The following is a 13,083-nucleotide window of genomic DNA, read 5'->3' on the forward strand; positions in this document are numbered from 1 at the left end:
GGAATTCTCTTTGGCTACCAAGTTAAAGTGAGAATAATTTATTTCACAGTTCACGTGAGCTTGTCAGAAAAGACTGACACATTGAAGACACTTAAAATCATGGTTGCTCAGTGGGAATAAGGCTGTAATTGCATATTTAGTAAGAGATGGCATAAACTAAACTTAAAATGTTTAGAGGCTAGAAACTGGGGGACCACAACCACTGGGTGCTATGCTTTAAGACTTGACAGGATCCTGCTGCACATCCTGCAGGAGCGCCTTTTATAATGAATCTTCTGGAGACTTTTTACCAAGGACAGGAATCCCAGATAGCCCAACATCACAAGGTTACCACCTGTTCTATAGTTATGAATTACTAAGGTTTTCTGTTGAGGGCTTATAACCTAAGCAAAAACATGGCAGACTGGGGCAAAGGTCTGAGGGGCTACCAAATTAGGCTTGGGAGGACTCCAGCTTTCACTGGAGTGTTATAATCAGGCTCCAGGTGAGGAGGAGGACTTGGAGGAAAAGTTCTTATGGGGCCCATGACCTCCTAACTACCAGATTCTCAAAGAACTGGTATTGTTTAATAAAAACATCTTTTTGAAGAACACTAAACAAAACCCATCATCTATTTGCCTTCTGATGAAACAGCAGAATCTTAGAACCAACTGCCTTAAGACTTAGCATCAAAACTTTTTCAAATATCTAAACAAACACTTACAGCTCTCTTTAAGTTTTTCTTTATTTGCAGAAAGGCTGGAAAGAAGAGGTTTTAAATCCACTTTGGCTTTTTGTAGCATTTCTAAAATATCCACTTTATTTTCAGCATGGTCTTCCAATGGTATAGGAGCAAAATAATTCCCCGAGTTCTGTCCAGGAGAGAGGATGGCTTGCTCCAGACCTAATATTTAAAGTAAATATATTCATAATTAATTGGTCCAAATACAGCACAGGAACATATTTTCAACAGTATTAAAAGGACACAAATTGAAGACTTTTTTCAGTATTTACACACCCTTTAATGCCAATGTTCTAATGAATACAGAATGAATCAAAACAGAGAAAGCTCAGGCCTATATCCAAGGCCAGAATCTGAAGCCACTTTACCTGCCAGTCTCTCCAGTTCTTCATGTGGTGTTGACCCAAGACTGCTGGATCGGCTTCCTGATCGGCTGGGGTTAGAGAACCACCTACTGAACCGACTGGCAGAAACTGAGCCTTCTCCCAAAACATCTTCAATCATCTAAAGGGAAAGACAAAAGGAGTTAAGATAATAGTTTCTGGGTGAAAAGGACAAGAAGGTTCAAATTTTAAGGAAGGGTCACTTACTTTGAAACTTCCTTTGATGCTGCTGACCTGAAGGTAAACACCTTCAGAATTTAGGATTTGAACATCTTCCCCTCGTGGGTCATTTCTGAGTAACCCAAACTTGGGCATAAGCAACCATGTACTTTCTAAGCATGGAAAGCAAAACCTCTGTGCCACAGAGAGTGTTTTGGTTTCCTTTACCTCATTAGAAAATCCATAAACTACTGAATGTTCTCAGAGCACATAGTTTCAAAATCAGGACGAGAGTAAAGCGTTCCATTGCCAAGCTAACGAACGGCCTTCAACTAAACATCAGATATGGAGAGCCGATAAAAGAAAACCCTTGTTTCAAATTTTGACATTCTCAAGGTTGTAATGATCATCATAAAATTCAATGCTGACAATTTCAGAAGCCCAAAGCTAAAATGTAGAACTCATAAAGATCATAATTCCAAGTCAAAGTTTAAAAAATGTCAGAATGTGAAAGATGAACTTTTTAACTGATCACCAATATCTGTTTGAACTTAATGGGGAATTTGCACGTGTTTTTTTCTTTTTTTTTTTTTGAGGAAGATTATCCCTGAGCTAACTGCTGCCAATCCTCTTCTTTTTTCTGAGGAAAACTGGCCCTGAGCTAACATCTGTGCTCATCTTCCTCTACTTCATATGTGGGACGCCTGCCACAGCATGGCTTGCCAAGCAGTGCCATGTCTACACCTGGGACCCGAACTGGCGATCCCCAGGCCACTCAAGCGGAACATTCGCACTTAACCCCTGTGCCACCAGGCTGGCCCCTCAGGTGTTTTTCTTTTAAATCTGACCTCCACAGTTTTCGGTTTCATAATAAGGGCAATTAAATGACGCACTGCAATCAGAAATAATTTCAACACCATTTCATAACAGTAATTTCTATTACCAATCCTTAAAAACTAGATTTAAGCATTTTTTTAAAAATGAACTTTTCAATTCTACACTATCATAAATCTAGTTAAATATCCGAATTAACTTTATGCAGTGTTTTATCAATATTTAGAAAAGAAAAAATGAGGCACATCCTTGAAAGGCATGAACTTTCACTTCTATACCAATGATAAACAGAAAACAGATTTTTCCCAAAACTGGTACATGGATGATAGAGTTAGTGACCGTTTCATCTGAAGTCTTGAACCCAGTTTCCAGTCAACGTTCAGCAGTGGAAGGTTAGAATTATTCTTTCATTCTTGTCTGGAAGAATTCTCTCAAAACACATACCCAAGTTAAGCCACAAAATACTTCTCTTGAATGTAAGAATAAGGGATTTTAACTCAAGACACTAATTTGATTATTACTTGTGGTACTTCTATTTTCTGAGATATTATTCAGTTTCAATCACATTCCATGTGTAGACATTCAGACCTTAAATAACACTGACTTTCAAGTGCACTAATTTTGCAATTAAGAGCATTATGAATGATGTCTGTGAAAACTGGTAATTATACCCAAAATACAACCACCTTAGTAGTAGGAATTATTTTAATAGTAACTAAGAGCTACAGCTACTAAAAATATTTTAACATTGAAAAGAATTTGAAATTTTACAAATAGCAAAAACGGCTTTGCATTTTAATCCTTTTATTTCTTCTGATCATATTGTATAGGAAAAAAGTCAGAAGATACACAGGAGGAACATGAAAAAAGTAAAGGACAGGAATATAAAGTATCTGGACCTTTTCTCAAAATATGACAGTAAGTGTTGAGAAAGAATTTCCATATTTTGATCAGTGACCAACGTTTTTTCTGTTAGAGAAGCTAAGTTTTATAGCTAAAACATAAAAAATAGAAACAAAGTTACTTTTACACACATTTACTGGAAATGCCAATTTCAAGAAACTAAAGCATTTTAAACCTGAAAAGAATCCTAAGAGTTTATCTAGAGAGTCATCTTCACCACAGAGCAAGCTGTGATGCTCTAACAGCAGTACCTCCCTCCAACACCTTGGTACAGGAAATGGAGACCTGGACCCATAGCTCTGACTTCTAGTCAAGACATCCTCTGCTACATCCTTGTCAGCCATCAGCTGATCGGGAAGAGGAGCCTGTGAACTGTATTCTGGTATGCTTCAGCTGTTCTTACTAGATTAGATTTTCATCGCATTTTTTTAAATTTATCTTTTATTTTTCCTTTTTCTCCCCAAAGCCCCCTGGTACATAGTTGTATATTTTTAGTTGTGCGCCCTTCTCATTGTGGCATGTGGGATGCCACCTCAGCGTAGCTTGATGAGCAGTGCCGTGTCTGTGCCCAGGATCTGAACCTGCGAGACCCTGGGCCACCAAGGTGGAGTGCGTGAACTTAACCACTCGGCCATGGGGCCGGCCCCTTTAATAGCATTTTTTAACACAACCTATATGACTGTTAGCCCAGTCCTTCAAACAAAGGTCATTTAGACAAGTCATATCCTAAGATTCAAATTATTATTCTCATTATCAAACAGATGTTGTGAAATATTTTTGCCCTTTGACAATTACTAGGTTTTACTGATCAAAGCTTTTCTTTTATTGCTTTTCACTTTTATGGAAATTTCTGTATGTTTGTATTTGTTTCACTCTAGTTTTTTTTTTTATTTCTAATGAAGGCATTTAAGGCTATATGCCTTCTTCTGAGCATACTTTTGATTAAACCACCAAGGTTTTTCTATGTCATGCTCCTGTTCATCATTCTAAATAGTTTAGGATTTCCATTTTGATTTCCTTTTTCTGCATTCAACATACTTAAGGACCTGTTAAGTGTCAGGCATTGTAGTAAGAGTTGCATTATCTAAAATATACTTATTTTAAATTATTTATTTAACTGAAATTATTTGCACGTGATCCAAATTTTCAGTTTGTGTAGATTTTTGTGGCTGTCAACTTCTAATGTATTGCAGTGCCAGTAAACACAGCCTACAGATATAGGTATAATTCTGTTTATACCTATTAATACCCAACATCTGTGGAGCTAAGTGTCAGGGACTATTTCAAGCACTTTATATAATATTTGTCAATAGATATTCAAATCCTATATAGTTCTTACTTATTTTTCCCAATTGACTGGTCATTTTCTTTGAGCATTGTATTCGAGTTCAGGTAGTTATATAGCACAATCACAGCATCTGTTTTCACTGATTCCAGTTTCGCTTTTAAGTGAAGCTATTATAGAATACACACCTTAATGAGCAGTATCTCCGTGAAAAACATGGAGATATTCCTAGCCTAGTACCTCCTGCTCAGCATTAGCCAAGTTTTGATTGAGGGTGAGGGCCAAAGGATAAGATGGTGCTGAGTACCTTTTCCTCCCTTTTATGCTTTAGAGGCATTATAGTTGTGGGGAATTAAGAGCAAAGACTCTTAGCTGAAACTCCATAAATTAGAATTCATTTTCCACCACTTACTAGCTGTGTAACTTTGAGCAAGTTATTTAAGCCTCTCTATGCCTGTTTCCCCACCTATAAAATGGAAACAGTAGGAATCTAACTTCTAAGGGTTTTGTGAGGATTGAATGACTTACTATATGTAAAGCCTAAAACAATAGCACCGTATGCATGTTACCTGTTACTAAAAGTTTAGTTTTGAATTCTTCCTCTGCCTAGGTACGCTGGTAAGTTTCACAGGTGATCACATTTGGAGCTAAATGCAGGCCTCTAAATTTTGACCTTTTACTGGGAAAATTTTTTAGAGTAAGATTGTCACCTGTCTTCTAAGAGAATGCAAAAAACAAAAGTCACCAAACACAGATGGTGTAAAAAATAAAAAATTACTGTCCCCTCAAAAGCTAACAATTTGAGAGAACCACTTAGTTTTATGTTAAATAAATTACATCTGGATGCAATCCTTCTGCTTGTAATGAGCAAAGGACTACTGGCTAGCTGACGGTTAAGTGAGGTATCTGGCTATGAGACTTACAATTAAAATTGCTGCTAGAACTTATGGAACAAAACCATGCAGTTGCCAGTTGATTTGAAACTGCAATTCACACGCTCCTAACAGTGCTATAGACAAGTGTGGTCTTGGACCATGCTGGTCCACATGGAGTTAAGTTCAGAGAGTGAGAGTAAGTGTTTAGAAACTTTAATAGCAACTTGGCATTGCTATGACATTTGTACTTTTATACTAAAGTATCAGTCCTCAATGGAGTCGAAATAAAGTCTGGCCCCTCACCACAGAGAATTTAAGAAGTACTGCCCTAGAACTCACCTGCGGCCCTGTACCTATCAGGGCTACGCAGTGTCTGCTCACCTGTTGTGCGTGGCCATCTTTTGGGGGTTGGGAAGGCAGGCAAAAGACAAAGGAGGCAGGCCAAGGTTGCCTGCTCTGTCGTGCCCAGTTATGTCTGTTCACGCAACAATCAAACAAGGAGTGACAGTCAAGTAGAGTCATTTAAGTTAATTTCCATGAACCACCAACTCTAAAGGACTGCTCAAACTTACTGTATTTGCTGCTATAAATGAGGCATTTGAAATGTAGAGATGCTTTAGGTCAAACGGTTTTTAAAGTTCCATTTCATCATAGTTCTGTGTACTCTTTCAGCAACCACAGAAAGCCTCATTTCTGTGTACATAGGCCACAGTTACAGCTTTTCTCCAAAAATGTGATGAAACTATATTAATCCTTAAATGGCTGACAGGAGATAAGAGCAAGGGCAGGTAGCAAGTGAAGATCTGGGATGTCTTACTGTTTCTACTTTAAAAGTCAAGAAAGACTAGACTTCAACAGTTTAACAGCAACACCGATAGTATCCCAAGTTCCTTTTCACTAAAGGTTTTTGGAACCATCCCATCACAAAGGTACCACCTAACAATCAGCCTTCTCAAAAATGCAGATCAGCATGATTCCAATCGCCAGTTATAAAAATCCACCTCCACCACAATATACACTTAACTACTTAAAAGTAGACAATGTTCTTAAACATCTGAAAAATTCTTAGTCCAATGCCACCAGCCTGGAAAAAGAGTTAACTGGTACAGAATTCTCAGTCATTTCTGTTAAGCCTCTCAAAACAAAGCCAACAAAAATTCAAGTAATATTTAAGAATAAAAGTCAAAAACCCCAAAGAATCAAGCAAAATAATACTTTAAAAAGAAGTATCTTTGGGCCAGCCTGGTGGCGAAGTGGTCAAGTTCGCACGCTCTGCTTCGGCGGCCTGGGGTTTGCTGGTTCGGATCCCAGGTGGGGACCTACGCACCGCTTATCAAGCCATGCTATGGCATGCCTGCCACATATAAAGTAGAGGAAGATGGGCACAGATGTTAGCTCAGGGCCAATCTTCCTCAAAAAAAAAAAAAAAAAAGAAAGAAAGAAAAAAGAAAGAATAAAGAGGTATCTTAAAGACTCAGGTCAAATTTAACCATACAATTGCTTCATCCACATTTATAAGTGTGCTGCTACACTCACCGAAGCCAAGCATGGCACCTTATCAAGGTTAAAGAACTCATTAAAGTCAAATTCTCCTGGGGACTGCTCAGGCAAGACAGCATCCCTTGGCACTTCCTGATCAGCAGCAGGCTCCTGTGTGAGGATGACCTCCACCTCATCCTCTTCGGCCACTCCACCATTGCACTCGACTATGCCTGAAAACAAAACCAGGACAAAAACAGTCTGATCAAGTGAACTGCTCCAGACTTACTCTGTGGCCTCAACCATCATCGCACACACAGAAGGGCCACAGTTGACTTTAAAAGCAGACTCCTTGTGCCAGTCCAGCACGCGCAACAGTAAAACAGTTCCCTTCCTATGGGAGCTGGAGGAGGAACAAAGCCTTAACAACAGGCCAGAACCCTAACACATGGAGGAAGACTTATGGTCCCTCCTCCACCCATTCTTCAAGTTTTCTACACTGTAGTGGATTCTTTTTGTAACGGGAATTTTTTTTTTTTTTTTTTTTAAGATAGTCTTTCTAAGTCTCTTACTGCTTAAAAATGGGACCAAATTAATTTGGCTCTGCCTTCACCCATGCATCTGCACCACCACTTTTAAGTCAGGGTTCAACAACCTAAGGTATTTATGTGAAACCTAGCATGAGGACAATTTTCACTTGCCTATAGACTGGTTTTAGCTCATCCTTCAAGGCAAAGCCCCAATGTCACCTCCCCTGGGAAGCCTGCCCTGTCTACCTATTTTTACCTTATCTGGCAAAATTAATTGCTGCCTTCTCTATAATCCTTGTGTTATCTCTCACAGTTCTAATCACAGTATATTCTAGTAACCGGTGATACGGAGCTCCCTGAGGACAGGTAACCTGCTCTATCAGCTTTGTCTTACTCTGTGATGCCTGGCACATTTAAAACTTAGTAATGTTTGGTTGTTGTTAGGATGAGAAGGTAAGGTTTAAGTGAAGGTACCCAGTGCTAACACTTAAGGAATCTAACATCTTAGTTTTAGCCAGAATACAGAAAAAGCAAAATCCTTTACGATAAAAAAAGAATCTTTTCTTTTAAATATGTGCACTGAGATATATACTAGGCATTCAACTTTTTAATTCAAAGAACAGAACTCCCAAAGCCCCACTCTACAAAAGCACCTATATAAGAGCGCCTGTTGTTTCAGTATCACAGTAGACATGAAGTCCTCTGAGAAAAAAAAGCGCCAAAGCCTGGAGCCTTCCCTTCTCAAAAGTCCTCAACAATTTCTGGAGTGTCATTATTAATCAGCCAGCATATTCTAGACCAAGAGAGGCTAAATGCTATCACCTGCTTTCGTCCCAATAACACTTGAAAAAGTTAGACAGCAAAGCAGGAGACTACAACTGAAAGGTTACGTGACTTGCTCACAGAAGGTCTCAATACTAGCAAGTGGCAGAAGCTTCAATCCTAGGAAGGCCACCTATGCTCCCTGCACCATGCTGTGCATACGAGGCAGCACTGCTCCTCCACAGGCATGCCTGCCACCTAAGAACGCTGAGCCTTCTGAGGGCCTAAGGCAACCAGTGAGATAGACATTTGTGAGCCACGGACAAGGCAATGGGCAGTCTCTCCAGGTCAGTACATGCTCACTGCCAACCACCAGAGGCAAATGCTGTTTCTTAAAGACTGACATTTAAACTAAAATGACTGCTTTGGTAGACTCATTATCTTCATGTTACAAAGTGAGCCCTAGAAAAGTAAACAACTTAATAACCTAATCAATGCCAAGTTCATGTCCTTTTCCACTACAGCAGTGCTTTTCCCCGACCCATTTTACCCACCAGAACCTGACTGTCCACTTCAGGACTGACAAGCAACATACATTTTGCTGCACTTTTGTGTCCCAATTTAGAGATGAGAGCCAGAAGAGAGTCTGTACTTGGCTCATACATTTACAAAAGAAACGAATATTTCTCCCATTCACTTTTATTTTGTGCTGAGATGGGGACATTTCTTAATAGATGAACAGCTGCTGCAAACAGCAAGAGTGCCCCGCATGCAATTCTATGCCAGTTTCAAGTTCTCTGGAAAGCAGAATGGGCCTGACAACTGAAAGTGGGTCTGAGTGGGTAGGAATACGCACTAGTAGACAGACAAACACAACTGGCCATTTACTGTGACAGACTCAAAAGCCAGGGACCCAGGAAAGAACTAAGGGCAAGTTTTATAACATTTCAGAATGAGCATGTATTTTTTTTAGATTGCCCCTGAGCTAACATCTATTGCCAATGTTTTTTTTTCTTCTTCTCCCCAAAGCTCCTTGGTACACAGTTGTATATTCTAGTTGTAGGTCCTTCTAGTTGTGCTACGTGGGACGCTGCCTCAGCATTACTTGATGAGTGGTGCTAAGTCCGTGCCCAGGATGCAAACTGGTGAAACCCTGGGCCACTGAAGCCGAGCGCGTGAACTTAACCACTCAGTCACAGGCCGGCCCCGAACATGTATTTTCATTAGAGAGAATGCAAATTAAAAACTTTCTTTTCTATCAATAGAGGGTTTTAACTATTTCCCCATTCTACATAATTTTTTTCTGGTATAACACATATTCTAATTATTTCATTCATCACCCAGCACTGTATAGAGTGGGAACTTGATACTGATATGTTTTAAAATCATGCAGGCAAGGAACACGTCTGTCTTGCTCATTTACTATACTCCCAGTACTAGTCCGTACCTGCCGAGAACTGCTACATAACAAGTTCAGTAGAAAGCTAGAATAGAGACACAAAAATGGACTGAAAGGCACTCACCCTTCCTTTCATTTTTGCAGCCAAGATGAAACTACAGGGGACCTGTTTATCTCAAATACAGTAGCTAGTACAGCCTAGGGACCTTTTGCAATTAACTAATGGGGTGAGTGAGCTAGGACCCCTGGATGCTACTCGAGGCTCTGCCACAAAATCCACGTGATAGGGTCTTGGGTTGTCCCCTTTTTCCAGGCCTGTCTCTCTTTGCATCTGTAGTGAAGAGGTGACACTACTGATCTATCTCACTCCTTCTGGCTTCTCTACTTGTTGATACAAGAATGGCTAAAACTCAGATTTCATCTCAGTTAGGGAAAACACGTGCTTTTCTCACCAGAAGCCTGATTTTTATCATTCGATGAAAAGACTGCACTTGCTGGTGCTGTTTAGTCTAACAGAGAATGAGACAAACTCATATCTCAAAGACAATTTAATAGCAAAGTCTCCCAAGTTATCCATCAATTTCCTGCATCACGCTAGGGAAGAATGTGTAACAGCACAAAGATAATGGTAATGTCTACTGCATTTTAAGGACTATACCAAAGAAAGACAAGTAATATGATTTCTCCTAGATTCCATTAGCTTATTTCTGCTTAAATATGTCCTAGCCTCTTAAGTTGGCACCGGTTAAACATTCATATATTAAAATAAAATAGCTTTTCCCTTTTGTTGCCTAGTGTCTGCCAAAAGATTTTTTTCAACTAAACCTGAAGGCTGGAAGGAACCAGAATTTACTGAATAAGTGCCTACAAGAGACTGAGTTCTGATGCATATGTCTTATCTTCAATGCTAAAAGTAACCCTTGAAGTTATGAGGCACTGTCTTCACCTTAGAAAGAAATAGGCCCACCTGTTAAGAGTTTTACAAAGATTATCTTTTTTCTAAGCTGCAGCCCAATACTCAAGCCCAGGCTAGCTCACCTGGCTCTTGAGCATGGTCCTACACTGCTTCTTCCCAAGACCATTAGCCCAGGATTGGCCACCTCAGAGCCAAGTCACTGGCCTGAAAATGACTAATGGGCTCCCACTCTGCACCAGGCACCTCTCACACATTAGCTCCGGCTTCTTCAGTTTAGTAAGGGAAATACCTGACCTTACCTCATAGCTGAGAAAATTGAGTTTGGGAGAAGCCAAGTCATAAACAAAGACCTACGAAGGTCTAACACCATGGTAAAGAATGTGGGCTCTAAAGTACAAAAGCATCTTGCTCAACTCCCAACTTCATTAATTACTTCTTCAGGGCCCACAGACAAATCACTTAAGAGCTTTGTGCCTCCATCTGCTCATCTATAAGATGGGCATAAAAGTGCCTACCCCACAGGGTTATTAGGAGAAGTTAGGATTATATAGACAAAACACTCACCACTATGTCTAGGACATAAGTGCTCGATAAATTAGACCCCTCATTATTCCTACCATGCATTTCTTATCTTTGGGGAACCCTTTCCTGTACACAGTACTCTTATAGGGTAATGTGAGACTTTTCTCTTTAGTACTGCAGGCAGAACAAGTTGAGGAGATAGTACAATCTACACCTAGTAAATTCACACTTACGAAGCAGTTTCAAAATCAGGCTGCAACATTAAAATCTTGCCACTTCCCAACAACTGCTGCCCATTCCTAAGTGTACAATTAAGTCAACTATAAGCACCTTTTATTTTAGAACAGCGAATTTCCCTCCCAAGTTTTTGCTGACCTTCCTTCACAGAGGCTGTCCGTCGCCTTGTTCTTTTTTTCCCCTTGTGATCTTCTTCCAGTATCTTATCATCAAAGCCAGTCAGCTCAATGGTTTCAGACTGACTTGTGGGTCCAGCAGAGAACCACTCTGGTTCTTCTTCTGTGTAGGAATCATTTCTTCTACGTTCACTAAAGACACGCTTACTATCCCCAAACTCCCTCTGGAAAAGTACATAATGCAAGATAAAAAATAAGACTTTCATTAAGGCATTTCTACCTCAATCAAAGTCTTGATGAATTAAGTAATGCTCAACAGTGCAAAGAAGATACCAGGCTGTAGACCTGAAGCCCCTCCCCATCCCCAGCTCTCTCTAGTCCTCCTTAATCTGGCTTAGAATGGGCTATGTTCACCCAGGATAGCAAAGTAACCTGGTACAAATGAAGCGTATGTCGAGTTTCTAAGCACATGAGGTGCCAAAGGATCTAGAAGACAAACCCTGAAGCGCTTGTCCTTGTAGTCCCTCTCTCGGTCTCTGTCTCTCAAGTCTCGCAAGTCCTTATCGCTAAGACGGTGATCCTTCTCAAAGGTCCGAGCAGAGATTATCCTCCCACTGCCAATCCTTCGTCCACCAAGCAGGCGAAGCCCATCACTGTCTTTCTCCAATGGGCTTCCTGAACGCCGAGAGCTAACAGCAGCGGTCACATGGCAGCCCCCTCCAAAGCTTCGTCTCTGTGGGCTGAGAACAACATCTAAGTCATCTTCTTTCACACGCTCTCGTGGATCTGGAAAGATGCCGGAAAAAGAAAGTTAAGCAAACCAACAAGGGCATTTTTCCTCTTTAGGTGGTCTGTCCATGACTGGTGGTGGGGAGGGGTATTGGAAAAGAGTCACCACCAAAACAGATACAGAGCAATATATACATTACATATTTAAATAAGACTGAGCCTTCGGCCTTTTCTCGGAGCAATAAATGTTCTTCTAAATGAGTGATTTTCCATGATTAGTCTCCACAATCTCTTTATTTGACTAAGTCCTTAACTACGTAATAATTAGCAAATGTTTTGTCAACTAATACACTATAGCAGGTTTCACTATTTGAAAAATAACTACATAAAAAATTAAAGTGTCTCTTCAATAAACGGTATTGAACAGTTGCTTATCCATGTGCAAAAAACATGAACTTGAATTCCTACCTGGTACTATATACAAAAATTAATTCAAAATTATCATAAATCTAAATGTAAAACCTTAAACTATAAAACTTCTAGAAGAAAACACAGGAGGAAATCTTTGACATTGAATTTTCTTAGGCATGACATCAAGAGCACAATCCATTTAAAAAAAATGATAAACTGGGCTTGACGAAAATTTAGAACTTCTGCTCTTTGAAAGATACTGTTCAGAGAATGCAAAAATAAGCCACAGACTGGGAGAAAATATTTCGCATGTTATCTGAAAAACGACCTGTATCTAGTATATATGAAACTCTCAAAGACTCAAAAAACAATCCAATTAAAAAATGGACAAATGATTTGGACACTTCACCAAAGAGGATATATGGATGGCAAAGAAGCATATGAAAACATTATTAGTCATTAGGGAAATGTAAATTAAACCATAATGTGATACCACTACACACCTAATAGAATGGCTAAAATCAAAGAGACTGACCATTCCAAGTGCTGACGAGGATGTGGAGCAAGTGCAACTCTCACACACTGCTGGTGGAAATGTAAAATGGTATAATCACTTTGGAAAACAGTTTGGCAGTTTCTCAAAATGTTAAACATACATCTACTATAGGACCCAGCGATTCCAGTCTTAGGTATTTACCCAAGAGAAAAGAAAGCATATGTCCATATAGAGACTTGTACATGAATGTAATAGCAGTGTTGGCTAATAGTCAAAAACTGGAAACCCAAATGTCCATTAATAGATAAATGGATAAACTGTGGCAA

At 39.7% G+C, this 13,083-nt stretch overlaps 1 protein-coding gene across 5 annotated transcripts in view; it reads right to left on the reverse strand.

The window, feature by feature from the left end:
- The window catches only part of EIF4ENIF1 (eukaryotic translation initiation factor 4E nuclear import factor 1), a 45,162-nt gene that overhangs the window by 14,229 nt on the left and 17,850 nt on the right, over positions 1-13,083 (reverse strand). For all 5 annotated transcript variants that reach the window (XM_046640065.1, XM_046640064.1, XM_046640063.1 and 2 more), the window contains exons 5-9: positions 11,621-11,907; positions 11,144-11,345; positions 6,697-6,872; positions 1,090-1,225; positions 704-883 (exon numbers count right to left, since the gene is read on the reverse strand). In XM_046640065.1, the coding sequence (XP_046496021.1) occupies positions 704-883; positions 1,090-1,225; positions 6,697-6,872; positions 11,144-11,345; positions 11,621-11,907 (981 nt within the window). The remainder of the gene's footprint in view (positions 1-703; positions 884-1,089; positions 1,226-6,696; positions 6,873-11,143; positions 11,346-11,620; positions 11,908-13,083) is intronic.

The sequence above is a fragment of the Equus quagga genome, chromosome 15, assembly GCF_021613505.1.
Source record: "Equus quagga isolate Etosha38 chromosome 15, UCLA_HA_Equagga_1.0, whole genome shotgun sequence".
In the NCBI taxonomy this organism is placed as follows: Eukaryota; Metazoa; Chordata; class Mammalia; order Perissodactyla; family Equidae; genus Equus; species Equus quagga.